This window comes from Galleria mellonella, unplaced genomic scaffold (genome assembly GCF_026898425.1).
Source record: "Galleria mellonella isolate WM207_F2 unplaced genomic scaffold, CSIRO_AGI_GalMel_v1 utg117, whole genome shotgun sequence".
Classification (NCBI taxonomy): Eukaryota; Metazoa; Arthropoda; class Insecta; order Lepidoptera; family Pyralidae; genus Galleria; species Galleria mellonella.
In genome coordinates this window covers 7943564-7961775 of record NW_026441980.1, presented here as the reverse complement: position 1 = coordinate 7961775, position 18212 = coordinate 7943564, and the positions used below count along the sequence as shown (strand labels likewise).

General features: G+C 29.6%; 1 protein-coding gene across 7 annotated transcripts in view; it reads right to left on the bottom strand.

Moving 5' to 3' along the window:
* Positions 1-18212, bottom strand: part of LOC113511544 (cAMP-specific 3',5'-cyclic phosphodiesterase) — a 547503-nt gene that overhangs the window by 223957 nt on the left and 305334 nt on the right. The window contains exon 2 of one of the 7 annotated variants that reach the window (XM_052897805.1): positions 16258-16532. The exons of 5 other annotated variants lie outside the window; for them this stretch is intronic. In XM_052897805.1, coding sequence (XP_052753765.1) covers positions 16258-16406 — 149 coding nt within the window. In that variant the 5' untranslated portion in view covers positions 16407-16532. The remainder of the gene's footprint in view (positions 1-16257; positions 16533-18212) is intronic. One more of the 7 variants, XM_052897817.1, reaches the window with a different exon arrangement.

The following is an 18212-nucleotide window of genomic DNA, read 5'->3' as shown; positions in this document are numbered from 1 at the left end:
AATAATAAAAATATTATCATTGTAATTTGTTCTAAAATGTCGATGATTATCTCGCATGCCCATATACAATGTTTCTTTATTTTTCTTTATATTTACAAATACATCTGAAGCAAACTAATAAGCTATTTCACCTCCTTTCTTGGTTGCGTGCAATACTATTACTGTTCGTGCATTCCGTTTATTTCTACCTCGTACATGTAGGTTGTGGAATGAGCCCTGTCTTTAGTTTTCTTTTTACAATATAATATGGGAAAGTTAAAAAAAAGTGCCTATAAACATTTAAAAGGTCAGCAACGCATAAGCAACTCCTCTCGTATCGCAGATTCACGGGCGGCGGTAGTCGCTTTCCATCAGGTAGACCGTCTGCTCCTTTGTATATAATAATTAAATATATAAAAAAAAAAAAAGCAATGGTTTGTAAGTTATGATAAGTGTGGTGTGCTATGTCCAGAAATCGATTCGATTATTTTTTTTACTTTTGGTCGTTTCCTTTCGGTTTTTTTTATTACAAAGATCGCAAATAAAAATACATGCCGCCTATGTATGTATGTCACTGTAGCTTATGGACGCTTGCTACTATATACTTGATACTAGGAGTGTCACATTTTGTCACGAGCGTTGTCGCCCTAAAGAAACCTTAATATACCCTTTTTCAAAAACCCCATACTTCACGGGAGAAAATTCCTTTGAAACCGCATTGTACGTGACCATTTACGTTCAAGCGTGTGAGGATGAATTCCCTAAATAGTAAATAGTATTGAGTAAATATATAATTAAAGGTTGTTACATACATACATATCACATCTGTCTTAGGTATAAAATAAAACGTTGTTTTCATGAAGAAATCATGAGACCTTAGCAAGTTTGTTAAAATCTGATAACAGTCACGCCTCACGTAGGTGTAAATTTTACAAGTTTGTTCACTGTGTTACGTCTATCATAAATAACATTAATCAAATTTGTCGAGTCCTATTTCGTTCAACTCTTGATGTATAGGTTTCTCTACCGTTTCCGTCAATAATACAATTACGGAAGCACTTTACTTATATTTTGTCAAATTATTTTTAAGAATTTCGCTAGTCCTGGTATATTTTTATAGACTTAGCTACATTCTTTATACATATTAAATTTCTATTGTAGTGTATTTGTTTTTCTCTTAAACTAAAATAAAAAGCGTAATTATTTTATGCAACTTATGTAGAATGGCAAACAAGCTAACGGCCCTACTGACGGAAAGTGGTAACTGTCGGCTATAGACATGAGCAGTACCGTGGACATAACAGAGATTACGAAAATATTTTTAAGAATGTCGTATTTCTCTAGTCATAGTATATTTTAATAGGCAGAATTAATAGAACATAGCTTATGTTCTATGTACTTAATACGTATTTATTGTAGTGTAAATAAAATAAAATAACAAGCAGCCTTATCCACGAAATGTCAGATAACTCAATGTTTGTTTTCTTATTTCATCATGCTTTTAATTGATATATTAATAGATTAGTATACTGTACATAGATTAATTAGTAAAGTACTACTAATACTTTATAAAGCATTGTAGTTGTTAGGTCGATAAAAATATAAACTGGTAGCATTGAGTTTACAAGCGTACGTTTACAAAACATGTACAAAGGAGATTAATTAAGAAAGCGTAATTACGTGGAGTAATGTACTTTCACGAATAGTAACATAATATATTCTTCAAAGAAAAATTATAAATATTTATAATGTAATATTTTGTTTATATACATACATTTTAAGGGTCTCTTCCTATAAGAGAACTTATAGGTATACATAGCTTATAATGACAAAGATTATGTGTTCATTCATTCAATGATTATATAGTATATAAAGACAGACGAAGCTTAACTGTGGTTCGAAGAACTCAAGATTAATCTTATAAATTATGAAATTCATGTTTAGATCGTCTAATAATGTAGTGGTAATCATTTAAATCTGTCAACTAGTGAGCGACGTCAGACCCCTTCGTGTACAATAAAAGTGTTTTAAAAACTTTACACCCGACATCTTCACACAAAAAGAAATAGTAACAGACTAGCTGCAGCGATGACTGTACCCATGTGGTAGCAGACCATTAATTAACTTAAGACGTAAAAACATAATGAAACCATGATTATTTTGATATTAGTACCAGCCACTAAGGAATTTTATCGAACTTCAAGTACAACAATGGTGGGTTGATATAAGCTATATCATCAAAGTGATTTAACTAAAACAATAACCATTTTAAATTGCACTAATACTATAATAAACTTTGGATAAAAGTAGTTTAGCCATTTTTTCAAGAGAGCAACAAAAAACAGATATTTGGATTTCTTTGTCTATTTTCAATTGCTATTTGCAAAAAATAGACACTTCCAGATTTTTGACGTTTAGTTTAATTAATCAGACAGTATGATAATAACAGACAACAACCAACTATAGTATTTTGAAACAATGGGCTTAAAATAACAAGCTCCGTGTAATGTTACGTTTAGTTAGTTGTATATTTAGGGTTAAGCACTTAATTATTGGAAATAGTTTGGAGCTTTTCAAAGCCGTGTTTTGCCCCACCCAACCTAAATATTATTCAATTTTACTGTATGGAAATATACCTTTTGTTAATTCTTGATTGTCATTATAATCATTTATTATTCTTAAATTTTCAGAGTTAATGCTACACTTATAAAAGGTGAACAAATAAACTATAATTTGGTTAGTTTCAAGTATAACTTCTGCGGAGTGACAAATTTAAAAAAAGTAGTATTATCGATAGTTGTGTATTGAGGAAAATATGTTTGGTGTATATGCTCTAGTCGTGTAGGTCCTAGTATAGAATTGGCCACCCCTTCCTTTCCCGTGGATGTCGTAAGAAGCGGCTAAAGGAGCTTATGGTGGAGGGATGCGCAGCAGCGTCCCTCGTATAACATCAGCAACAACCGAACTGCGATTGCCAACACTCAACCTTACATGCCAAGCATGGCAATTACTGGCAAAATCCTTCTTATGGGAGAGACTATGTTTGACATTGGACAAATAACTGTTAATGCAACAACATTATAATTATCGATTTTTTAAATTTATCTATGAATAGAGAAATTTTACAAAATGCTTATATTAAAAACACTTGAAAAGCCAAAGTACTTCAATAAAAATATTTAAACTTACCTTGGCTAAACGCGGTATCTTCTTTATCATCATGTTGGAGTAATTAAGGTGAGACGTTGATAAAATTTATTTCCGGCAACTTTTACTTACCTGCAACAAAAATTTGTATTTATGAAGTAAAATATTATTCCTGTACTTTTTTTACCTTCTCACGTACTTATTAAGAGTGGAAAAATAAATAAGAAAGAAACATCTTAAATGATGAGAGGTCACGATGGTGTGTGAAATATTTTCTAAATCATACTTCATTTTTATTCGGGTCGGTGTCACCGGTCGAAGAATTATTCCAACTTAAAACCGGCATTTTTATGAGAAGTGGGAATGTTGAGACTTGAGATTTATGTAGGTTTCTCGAACTTTTTATTTGAATTACTCTCAAGTTTCATCACACATTTTCCACGGTTCCATCTTACCTTATATCCAAATATATAAATAAAATAGATAATGATATTACTCGTATTTATACATTACTTATAATGATGATTACGATAATAATCATAGTTATAATTAATAAGTATTTAACATTATGAAAAGAAAATAATTAATGAATTAATAAATAAACACATATTTATAATATTAATATGCATATAACTATGATGTAAAGTAACACTATTTTATAAAGCACAATACATATAACTTCAAGGAAGAAATAGTATAGGCTTTATAATTATAATAATGCTAATATATAATAATAATTAGTAATATACAATAATATAGAATCTATAGGAAGAGCTCGAGAACGTAGTTAAACCTTTAAATTCAACTAAATTAGGCTGAAATAAAATACCTTTTATTTCTTTATATACTTTACAGAAAATTTATCTACTTTGAAAAAATAATTTGTGTCTATGTGTACATATGTATCCTACTTATATTTCTGCCTGAAATTTATTACACTTGCATGTTTGTATTTAAAGGGTAAAAAATGCAGTGAAACTACTGGGTGTGAAAACAACAACTTTATCCTCAGAAATGATAACAAATGAGGGATGCCAGAGGTGTGACTGAATAATATACGAAGCCCATGGTGCTATTTTTGACTATACATATAAATATGGTTGTAACTTCCATCGGGTGAGTCATTATTTTATTCTATCAAAAATAACATAATAATTTACACTACCTTCAAATATTTGTATAAATTTTCATATTAATGAAGTCATTTATTAAATAGAATTTCCCGATTATTATAAAAACATATAAAAATGTAACAAAAACAAGGAACGAATATTCATTATTTTCTTAAGAACTCTGTATTCTATAATTTGAGACATAACAAACAAACAAAACAAACGCAAATCATTAATATTCCAAATACATAACACCGAAAATATTCTAACCTAATACTTACTCTCGACACGACAGTCAAAGTAATTCGAAGTATTCGCACTCTGAACTTAGTGAAACTTGATTGCTACTTTTCCCCTTTTCCTTGTCATTACACAAGCAAGTAAAAAGTACCAATAAAGTTCGTGCTATGACTCCAATAATTATAAAATCGATAAGAACTCATCTATTTGAAATACCTATTTATTGTTGATTATTAAGTATTTAATCATAAGGATTTCTTGATCGATTAACTATTATTTTATTATTATGTTTTATACATATAGACTCTATTTTTAAAGGCAAATATTATAAAACATCTATATCTAAAATTATTTAACGTCTACTGACAATATAAGATTATGGAATGATTACGTAATGTCAGGTAATGGTTATGTCGAGGTTTTCCCAAGAGACTACAGCATGGGGTTCTTCAAAAGGGGGGTAAAGGAGTTTCTTCAGGGTCGGCAACGCGCGCGTAATACCTCTGGTATTGTAGGCGTTCATAGGCTACGGTAACCGTTTACCATCCATTATCAGGTGGGCAGTATGCTTGTTTGCCACCTCAGTGGTATAAAAAAATATATAATAAATATTACGCAATAGCGTTCAGATAACGACCTATTTTTATAAAAGACAATGATCGTGACAATATATGAACGTTGTTATGGGAAAATTAGCAAGAATTAATATTTAACGATAGTAATGAATGGCTGTGTTTCGGTTTGAAGGGTGGGATATAGCATGAATTTACAGGGTACAGAGGAATAACATCCGAGTCCTCAGGAATAGCAACGCATGGGGGGTATCATGGACGAAACAGTATACTCTGTAGTACTGCTCATGTCTATAGGCGACGGTTACACTTTCCATCAGGTGGGCCGTCAGTTTGTTTACCATTCTAAGTTATATAAAAAAAAAACTCAGTATGTTCGTATTAGACTCGTATTATTTATTGTATCTATTAATCCTCTCATTGATAATATATTTTATTCATACCTATTGTTTTATAGTTTATTTAACAACTTTTGTAAATTCAATATTATGATATAAATATATCAATAAGAAAAATTAAAAATATTATTTAAAATTTGTTTGTATTATATAATAAATAAGATTATAATAAATAACTAAGAGAATACAATACTAAACAGTACAGAACTAAGTAAGGATCAGTATTAAAAATATTTTTATAAAGGCCTGAACAAAAGGCTGATTTTGACATTGATGAAAGATCCTCATTCAAAATTTTCGGGTGAGGTACCTACTAATGAGTTAAAACTGCTAATGACTATGGATGAGAAAGGTATATAGAGGGATCGTAAGGTATATTTAGAGTATATCCAATAAGATATTTTTTCTATATTAATTAAAGATAATGGAACTGAGTGAAATATATTAAAAAATATGAAAATAAAACAAGTACAATAAATATATTACAGATAAATGCCACAAAATTAAATATTTTTCTTTTATACAGATATAATTTGATAAGTTAATTAAGACAATTATGTTTTAGTATGCGAATCTCACTGATATTAATAATTTATACAAACGACTTCAACCTTAAGGGATGAGATCGTTATGTGTTCAATTTCCGCTAACTTCCCAAAAGCTGCCAATGGCCTTTTACAGCTGTCTATATCCTTCAAAGGGATATATAAGAATATATACATTATACCGTCGACTATATCTATATTATTGACGTTTTGTTATCAAACATAAGAGTGACTTGTATATTCACCGAACAAGCATTACATCTGTAAATATGTTAAAATATATCTAATATTACAGTGCGAGTATATATTCTAATATAATGTAAAATTATTTATTATCTATGTAACATCAGCATGATGTAGTTAATACTCAGCTTAAGAAAATAAATGACGTTGAATAACTCAAATAATTATATATTTTCATTTGAAATAATTCTCTTAATTTAATTTTTAGAGTATAATTAGAAATACAAAGTCCGTAATAAAACTTTATAATGGTTTTTGATATATCTTAGACGACATCTAAAGAAGGTTATTTAGACAGGGTCCGAAATCAACTTTAACTTTTAATAATGAGGAAAGAAAAACAAAAACAGTTGCGATCTGTGACCAGGCGCTCCTGAAAGCATGAAAATATCTCTCAAAAATACTATAATCACAAAAATCATATCATTTCACATTTTGTAAAACTGCTTTTGGATATGTTCATTACCTTCCGGTACAAAAAATAAGGTGTTAGAATTAGGTGATGTGACTGAAGATCTTACAATTGTATGAAATTTAGATATTTCTGTATTTTTAATTTTTAATTATATTACAATTTTGTTTTTAAAAAAATTACCTTTTTTCATTTTATTTTGACGTGTATTTTATTAATTTGTATTGCTATCTCATGTGTATTGAAGTAATATATTGTAAAATCGATACAGGTCTGCGGGTTCATTCCCAGATGTCTCGTTTCTAGGTCATTAAACTCTCATAGTACAAACACTGCTTATGTACAATATTGTGAATATGTAACATATACAAACAATTATATTTAATAGAGAAGTATTCAAGAAAATATACTTTCAGAAAGATGAAAACGAAATTATGCTATCATTTATTTAATTATTTAAATTTAGTGCTCAGTGTGAATGTATGTACATTTAGCGAAGTTAATACCAGATAGACAGATTCTCTACTAGCCAACTATCGTGGCATTTTTATTTCATTTATTAAACCAGGTATTATACTTTTTTAATATTCATTCAATTTTAATTTACTCACATATGTTTTTTTTTTCGTTTACTTTATGCTTAGTTTGATAGTCGAGATAAAGTGCACAGAAAAGATAAAGTGTCAAAAAGTATTTTTTCAATCTATTAATAATTTAGACATTTATTTTGTTTATTTCAAAGAAGTTGAGACTCCCAAAGGATTTTACTAAAAAAGGTAAAGTTACAAAAGTTATCTACTTATATAAATTAATGATAAATAGAATTGTAACTTTTATTACAAGATATCGCAATTTACTCTTCACGTAAATAAATAGCTCTTTCGAGAAATTATTAACCAAAATATTATGTTATTCAGGCTTGTCATAATTTTCATCTCCTTGTTATCACATAAGGACTAATGATTTCATAAAGCTTCCTTTGCGCCTTGTTAATAATTTAGATTGAAAATAGTACTTAATATTCATGAAGTTATATATATGTTTAGCTGATAATTTCGTCGTTGTTATTTAAAATTATAATTAAAATTTTCTCATCGAAATAGTACACACAATTATAGAAAATTTGCATAAATCTATGTTAATCTGTTTTGTTAGTAGGTCTGTACTGTTCTGAGTTATGTACCCAGATAATCATTAGGTTTTTCACAAAAGTTAATCTAATTTTAACACCGGGTAATTACTAATGTAGCATTAAAACCCATTTGTGGTGTCGATATTAAAGATATAATTATTTATTAAAGATTCGACATCAGTATGATAGAAAACTTCAAACACTAACAAGAGGATTGATATTTGTTATTTATACAAATTTATTTATACGTAAATTTTAGTTAATAGGTATTTATATCAATTAATACCAGTACCACATTTGAGTATTCTGACACTTCTCTAAGATTGACTGAGAGAGAATGTTTTTAACAATAAGTCCGTCTTACACATTCTTGTACTTTTTTTTTAAAGTTGATAATGGAATGGTAACCCCGCCTGCGCTATCGATATACGCTGGCGAGGCTCCAGTGAGGGATAATAGGTGACGATGAAAGCAGATCAGTTAGCCCATCGTGACGAATTCCATTAGAATTAACCACGATGGTTTCCAAGGAGAACCACGTGGCGGTCGACCTGATAGGGTGTACTGCTAGCAATGGGTCCGTTACTAATAATCCCTTTCCCCTGATATTTTATAGAATATAGAACGAAGAGCCTTCTTTAAGAGCAATAAAATGGCAATAATAAGCATGGTTCGCATTCTTTGTCGGATTATAACGAAAATTAAATTATTATAAATAATAATAAATAAAACAAATGATATAAATATTTTCTTTTAAATTGTCAAATAATGTAAACGTTGCTATGTTCGGTACGAACATTCGAGGATAGTACCATTTTTACGTTACTGAGATATATTTGAAACATTGTAATTTGAGATGTAACAGGTAATGCTTACAGTCCTACGAGAAGTGCGCTTATAACTAGAGTGAATACTATGGAACGGAATCACAATGGTCACCGATCCGTCCGTTACCTACGTCCAAACATGTTTCGAGAATGCGACGTTCGAGTCTATATCCGTAAGGGCAAACTGCCAACAAGCCCGGGCTTATCAGCTGTCACCTGCAACACGTATAAATATGTGATCCAATGACGCATCCTCGAAGCATGCCAGGTATGAAGTTACACCACAAATATCTTTGTGCAGATTTAATTATTTTATTTTAATGTCAATTATGAACTTATATTAAACTAAGCTTAAAGTACAACTATCTTATCTATTTCTGTTGTGAAGCAGCAATGAGTGCAATATTGCTTTACAGTTTACAGGGTAAGATAAGCAATGGTATCTCTAATAATAATAATACATGATCCATTCCTCAAGAATATGTATATACAAAGTAAAATCGATTTTATTAAAATATTTAAGACAATATCCTACGAAACTGAATATTTTTTGCCAAAAAAACATAAAATAAAAATTTAGAGCCTCCCACACAAACAGTCAAACTGACTCTGTAACCTCTTCAGAAACAATTTATTATGTACACGTTGGCAAATGCGAAATATACTATAATGCTATTTCTCTTTATGATAGCAACGTGACCAGAAATTTAATTAAAGAATAACAATGAAATATCTTAATACATTCGCAAAATTAGGTACGCAAATGTATTAAATGTATTAGGTACTTTTCACATTTCTGAAGAAAAAGTCGTGAGTTGCATTCCGTATTTCGATCAATATATTCAATTAGAATGAAAAAAAAACTACAATTTTTATTATTATAAATGTAAGATTAAATATACAATAAGATTTATAGACAATTATTTGGCTATTTAAAAAAATAGCGAGGTATAACTACATATATATATACATAATTTTTAACTGACTGCTAATGTATGCATAATATTAGAAAAGTATATAAGTAGGTCATAGTGATTAATATTTACATTAAAAACAAAATTGAACAGATTCTACTCAGTTAATAAAAATTTCAATAATATTATCATCCCCTGATGAATATTGGACTCCATGTAAAAACCTCTTAATTATACACAGTTATTAAAATATACTTTGAGAGCATTTCAAAATATTATTACAATCTTTCTGTTTGTATAGGGCCGTGCATGAGTTGCTGACTTTCTGGGATTATTTGAATTATATACTAATAAAAAATAAAAACTGAAAACTTAATAATAATTTTATCGTAATACGCATATTATCGCCCATCTTTTTTAAAATTTAAAAAACATTCTTTTATATTCGAATTATTCTTAGAACAATGATTATACCTTCACTTCCTTGTGTATTTAACAGATGCCTTCAAAATTGTTTAGAAATAATTTAAGACCTGCATACTGCTGCTATAAAGTAAACGTAGGTATTTTATGTATAAAACAACGATATCGACGACCTCGATGATGCAGCGATCTAACACATCGTCTCACTATTCAATGGTCACGGGATCGATCCCCGCACTATACAAACATTTGTATTTGTATATATTTATTTTGAATATCTATTTGTATTTGTGTGAGTATTTTCTGTAATATATCTACCTATGTATGTCTGCATAACTGCCCAACTGAAAAACATCATTACGTTGTTATGATGATGATAGATATGATACAACCTCCACGCATTTGATCTTTACTGGATACAGCAAAAGTAAACATGAAAAAGCTTTTATCTGTTAAATCGAATTTCTTCGGGATCCTATCTAGATTGCTGTTTTATCCCTGACAACAACACAAACAAACAACATTTTGTCGATCAACTACTAATAAACTTTCCTAGTTCAACACAGTATTAATAGTTTATATATAGGTAGTTAGTTACACAACGTACTGCTTTGAAATATGACCCAAATTCCAAGATTAAAATATAAATTAGAAAGTGTAGATATTTTTATAAAAATTATAATATAGTATAATACATACATAGATATCATTCGTCAAATTGCCCCTTTATATTATTCATAGCTAATACAATTTATTTATTATAATATTTTATTTGTTTTTATTTAATTTCAAACATATAGCTAATTGTAATGAAACCAGCACTAGTAATCACTTTTTTTTGTATGTATTTAATAAATTAAAGAAACGTCCCAAAAAAGTAAGCTATCAACTTTTCAATAATTCATAAGATTTTGGATCGGACAACAATATATAATATATAACAATACATTATATATATATATATATATATATATATATATATATATATATATATATATATATATATATATACTAATTAAGTATGTTATTTATTAAGCAATGAACGAAACAAAATCTTTGAACCATTTTTGCATTATATTTATACAAATAATTTTATTAAGTAACGTAGACCGAGTTAAAAATATTTTATTTTATTTTTTTTTTTTATGCAACTTAGAATGACAAACAAGCTGACGGCCCACCTGATGGAAAGTGGTAACCGGCGCCTATAGACATGAGCAGTACCATGGACGTAGCAGAGTATACTGTTTCACCCATGATACCCCCCATGCGTTGCCATTCCTGAGGACTCAGGTGTTATTCCTCTGTACCCTGTAAATTCACGCCATATCCCACCCTTCAAACCGAAACACAGTCATGCAAACACAACTGCTTCACGGTTGAAACACGAATGGGACAGAGGTACCCAAGCAATCGACTTTTGTACAAAGTCTCCCTCTGGTATAAGAAACAAGATTATTCTTGTGCACATGTATTGTAATTGTGCACATGTTGTATATTAAATCTATGGATATAATATTGTATATTAAATCTATGATAATTGATATCACTTTATGGAACAGAATCTGAAACGTATTTCGTGTAATTTGCACAAATTTTTTTCGACTTTTTACTATGAATATAAAAATGTTATGAAGCTTATACAAACGAATAATAAATTATAATTATCCTTAATCGTATTTAACTTAATTACGTGATCAAAACAGCAACAAAGCTACTGAGAACAGCGACTAAGTGGTTTGTTTTAAAAACAAAGTAATTTATACAATTTCATTTCATGTTTGAGTTTAAATGTAATTAATGCAATTATCTATAAGTACATCAAAATTATTTTGTAATATTAAAATAATCATAGAGCAAAGTTAAGTCGCTGCAAAATTAATTAAAGGATAAATTAAAATGGCAAATATATAAACTAGTTCTTCTTTTGAGCCGTTGTGCAGTATACGCTCTGTCCCCTTGAGGCCAGCTGGCTTATTAAATTATGCTTAAAAAGTTTAAATTCTTTTATTTTTCTTTATTTTACAAAGAGAGGAGAAATAAATTAATCAAATTTATCCACGTGTTTTATTGTTGACATAGAAAAAATTATAACAAGCTAAAAGCAAAAGTAATTATTTAGGTTTTTTTTTTCGTTCGTTCTGTCTTTGAAGGGTAGTTATATAATAAAAATCTATACAATATATTACGTATTGATATAAATTAGGGGCATCCTGTGTTATCTTCTATTTGTACACAAAATTTCATGCATGTTCAGCCATTCGTGTGATTAAATAGTTTTTTTTATATAATTAAAAAAATTAAAGAAAGTTGCTCACATTAATATTAATAGAATTAATACAAAATCTTATAATGCATCCAAGTGCAGAATTAAAGTCTGGGTTCATATTAAATCGATAGTTATCTTTAAAGCATAATATAACCAAGCCACAGGACACAACGTATAACATCAACAAGCTAGTCACAGGACAAAATAGGATAGACGATAGTTTGGTCCGATTCACAAAACCAGGTTTGTGAAAATTGATCCTAATTTATACCAATAATAATATGGATTGCAAAAAAGTCTAATCGAATTTCTTTCAATTTTAAGCACCTTTAATAAATCTAATTAATTTTAAAACTACTGTAATAGCTTCTACTTATTCGAAATATACAACAGTACACTAATAATAACCTATAGTATTTTCATATAAATATGAGACATTGTATGTATGCATGTATCGTATCACCTTATCCATATTTAGTCATAATTTTACGATTGAACCACTTTCTTTTTTCAACCGACTTCAAAAAGAAGAAGGTTCTCAATTCGGTTGTATTTTTTTTGTACCACGTTAAATGTAAACCGATTTGTTTTTTTATCTGAAAGGATATACTTACAGATTGGTTTCCATACCAATTTTATTAAAATCAATTCAGTAGTTTTTAAATCAAAAAAACTTGTTTTACCACAATTTAACTCAGTTTTTTTTAACACTATTTAATTATTCGACGAATAAATATTGACCTTTCTCCTACTTCTTTAATTTTATTTTGTTTTGTAATAACACACTAAAAGGTAACATATAAACATTTTATGAACATTCTTATTGCTCGTTTTTTCTGATTTCTATGTTTTTTTTTCATATTCTTAATCCATTTACTTATCCGTTCTAGCTCTTGTTCAGTATTCATTTAAAGTAAAAGATGAAAGAATTTGAGTACCTGCCTAATTGGATTCATTCAATTTTCTTTATTACTTCTGACGTAAACAAGTTTGCTTTGCTTTTATTTTAGTCATGTATATATATTAATTTTATTTTGAATTATAATGCTTACTAATATTATAAATGTAATGCAAATGTGGTTGGTATCTCTTGGCATTTCAGTGGCTCACTAATTGTCATGAAATTTGGCACACAAATAGAGTTTGACACTGAGAAAAACAATGGGTATGCTTCATGCAATCATATAGACAAAGTTGCAGAGACAGCTAATAATAAAATATATATTAATAATTACAGAATATCGTTCTTCGAACATTCAAGAAATGGTGGTGACTTATCGCGCTTTAACAACATTGTTAAAGCATTATATAAGTATAACTTCTTCCTATCACAACAATGACAAGAACGGTAGAAAGAACTAATTATTAAGTAGAAAGAAGAAATAATTATTCACTTTCATAAAAAATATGCACAAAAGAAAAATGTTTTGAAAAAAGAAAAAAACTTGACTTAAACTATGGGCGTCTGTTATGTCTATGGGCGTCGGCAAAAACACGAAAATCTTTTTTTGTATACTAGCAATATGCTTCAGCTTCGCACATTTAGTAGAGCATATGTACTTAATTTTTTTGCATCCACTTGTTGCGTCAAGTATGAAATTAGATTTAAATGTAATTTATTGCTACACTAATTAGAATATTTTTAGTATATTTTAAGTCCTAAAAATAATCTATATCTATCTAAATTGCTCTTGTAAATACCGTAATGGGTATAATAAGTTATCCTTAAAAGAAATATGCCATCAGGGATTTTTTGTAAACCTACATATATTAAAGAAAGAATCTTTACTATAAAAAATTTTGTTATATTTCAAACGAAATCCGGTTTTTATGAAAGCTCCCAGACAACTTTATTTTTGCAACATTTACAAAAATCATCATCATACGAGTATTTCAATCAATTTACACAAAACAACGAATTATTCACCTGTACCTTTCTTAGGAATAGTTTTGTTGATAAAAGAAAACCTCATAAAAATCCGTTCCATTTTTGAGATTATCGCGAACATATGGCATGGGACTTTGTTATACATATGTAATAATATACACAAAAACGGGAAATATCGGATTCCGATCAGTCGACACGGTAGAATATGCATTTGCGAGAGTCTAATAAAACAACAAAACGCAAAATAAGGAAACAGACTTAACAATTCTATAGATTATCCCCGATACCCAGATACCGGATAGTGTACTTTTTATCGAAGTTTCTTACAATCAATTGAAATTTCTTATGTATTTATTCCTTTGAACATCCATCGTCTATATCTGATCGTTTATTATGATTCGATTAAATGAAAGACACTTCTATTATGATTGTAACTATATAATACGGTGTTAACTTGTACTGTTAATACGGATGATTTGATATGATTTGATTTTTGTTTATCTGTAATGAATAAACTTAAAAACCTTGAACGCTAAACTATCAGCGAGTAATATAGGTAATATATTATTTTCAAAAAGTTAGAGATCTTTATAAAAATTTACATTATTACTATTGATGACACATTAAACAATGTGCTACATGTTTACACGGTTTTTTTTTTGTAACTAATATTGAGTACTTATCATTACTTACTAAAAAACCATGAGTTTCATAATTACGGTTAGGTTTCATAGTAATGTTCAAAAACCTTTTTATTATTGAAGAGACCCGCGTTTGATTACAATATCATTTGATGAAAAGTGATGATGTGGTTTAAGATGGAGCTCGCGGACCCACAAATAGCCTATGCACATATGCCTTAAATTGGTGCAGATTATATTTGGATGGAAAAACATAAGCAGAGAGAGAATTCCACTCCTTGGCTGTACTTATGATGAAAGGAGACGCAGAGCGCATCATGCGTATAATTGATACGTTTACGAAGTAAGGGAGCAGACTTTCACCCCGTTTGGTCTCCTATACCGAAAGAAAGGAGGAATCAGGTCCTGAACGTACTCTTCAAAGTGTATCCTGCAGGACACAATGAGACAATTATGCGGTCGTGTTCTAAATTAAAAAAAATTGGAATGCAACAAAAAAGCCTCTATGAGCTTCTTGGCTCGGTGTTCAATAGAGTCGATTGATGTTTAGCAGAGCGGTCGCAAAGTTGACAGCAGTACTCCATGTTTATTTGAAACTGTGCTTTATAAAGTTGTAAATTAACTATGGAAATGTAAATTCCAATGTTAATATGAGTGGTGAAAAAGATGCGAGTGGATAGCCTACGCTTAATATTATTGTTATTTTCTATTGGTAGTAAAGTACAAATTTAAAATACTAATTTATTTTTTTCTATCTATCTGAGTGCAATCGGATGGGTCCGCTAGTATGTAATAAATGTAAAATATAAGCTTAGCAGGGATAAATAAATAACTAGATACAAGCAATTATAATCGAAAAGGACTTCCTAGATAACGCGGCTTTCAGACAATGACTAATTGGCAATTAGAGATTTTCTAATATCTGATAAACTAAACAAGATGATAATAATATACAATAATATATTCAAGCACAATAAATAGATATCTAATCCCATAATAAATAGATAAATAATATAAAACTACAATATTTTAGAAAAGATATTTATGCGACGCGTTTATATTCACATGAAAACAAAACACAGCGCTTTGTTCTTTACGTAAATCACTTTATGTCGATTTCGAATTTCTATTTGTGTACCTCTTTACGTCATAGATCTATTTTTTGGACAATGCATGTGAAATTATTTTGGGAGAGTTGTTATAAAAAAAATTAAACAGTATTTACTTTATTTTTAAACTACAAAGTTTTTGCTGCTACTATTCCTAAATAAAATGAATAAATATCAGTATTTTTAGAAAATAAAACTAAATTTTTTTACAGAGGTAACTGCGTAGTGCTTCAGAATGATATATACATAAAAAATTCAGTGATGGCAGAATAAGTTTTCTTTCGAGTATACAAGCTAACACTGGTTATTTCATGTTTTCCAGTCCCAGAAAATCGTTCTTTGTGCATGATATGCGGTATTCGGTAATGTCTGAAAAGCGACATCTGGTACAGGCACCGCCACTCACCTAGTTTCAGAGCCAACAACGGTCCATCCACGTCTGCGACGTACCGCGCGCATTTCAGCGGTAACAACGCGGTCACGGGTGCGGCGGTGACGGCTCGAACTTGTCGCCACTTCACTGGCGCTCTCGTCGCTTTCAGCAATCGGCAGCATTGTTAAAGTTCACGTCACAGTCTCAACAATTACCAGTATTAAGGTAGAGATGTCGCTGTTTATTAAAACTGTCACATTTTCACTATTTCAGATTTGAGGAAGATCTTACTCCTAATTACAGCAAAACTGAATAAATTTAAATAATGTAACGCAAACATACGTTGTAACATCACTTCTTCAAAAAACAATATTTGTATTTTTCTTATTTACTGTTGTTTATATTAATAACAAAATGGTAAAATGAGTGTTTACTTTGCAGGAGAAAATAAACAAGTGTAATCAATTATAAAATAGATAAACAAAACAGGCACAAAGAATTATAATAGATATGTAAATTGCTCAGAAACACGAAATTATGAATAATGAAATTGTTATTTGCTTAGAAATTTATTCAATTAATGTGGTTTTTGGGACTAAAAAAGAGAACATGATTTTAATGATGCTAAAATTTAGCTAAGTATATCTAATAAGATTTTGGTAACTTTTTACGATGTAGTTAATTTCTATTATGAAAATTTTGTTGCTGTGTGATCCCGAATATTATAGAATAGGCCATCTCTTCTTCTCTGTGGGTGTCGTAAAAAGCAACTAAAGGAGGGCGAGGGATGGGCAGCAGCTTGCCTCTTAAAATATCTCCGAAGCCTGACTGCGTATGCCAATCCACTCGCCAAGCGTAGCAACTACTGGCAAAACCCCTCAAGGAAAAGGCTTATGTTCAGCAGTGGACTGTTAAAAGCTGGTTTAATTATTAAAATTTAAATGAGGTAATAATTTTTCTTATAAACTGATCTATGATTAGATATTATAATCGTTGCTTTTTAATGTAAGTACCTTTGAATGGCAAATAAGCTGGCAACCCACGTGATGGTATAACTATCTCCTACGATTGGTTTCGTAATACCGATAGGTATATAGTCATCAAGTTTGCCATTCTAAGTAATATAAAAATAAAGTAACTAAATATGAAATTATGTATTATTCTGTATATATATTTAATATATGATATTATTGATCTATATAAGAAAAAAAACGATTGTATTTTTTTTTATATTCGATTATAAACAGCTAAAATTTCATTACTTTGTTGTCAATTATTTTCTTCATTTGTAAAATCATAATAGGAGCGACTATTTCCACGTCGCAATATCACTTGTTTGTTTCTTTCAAAGATAAAAATCTTAAATAGGATGAACTGATAGTAATTTAATTATTGAGTATTCATCTACTTAATAAAACTCAAATATTCTCCATTACTTGTAAGTACACACCGACTAACATACAATTCACAGCCTAATGCAATGAGTGTAACTGATGCGCAGGTGTTCTTTACATTTCGCTATCGTAGCGAAGTAAGAATGTGACGTCTCATCACTTCTTCTCATCCCCAGAATATAAGAGACAATTGAAGGAGCGAAGGGAATAATACGCCAGTATAAAAGAAACAAAAATCCCAATACCTGTTCTTAACTCAGACAAATCCGAGGTCATTAGTGTGTTGTTAATAATGACTTAATAGAATATTAAAGTAATGTTTTTTTATGTAGACGTACGGGAAGCAACCAATATAGCCGCTGTACAAGCCATTGGCTTGTAATAATATAATAATAATAATATTTATTGAATTAGACTACATAAGGCCCATTTTGTTAGTTACAAATTGACTTAACCTATGTTAGTAAATGAGCGGTCATAACGCTCTTACATTGATAACCTGTCCCACCCAATATTTTAGGATGGGACAATCCATTTTATCAGCAATTGTCTTCAGGACACTGTTTGAGCTAACACGCACCCTACCCAACAGCG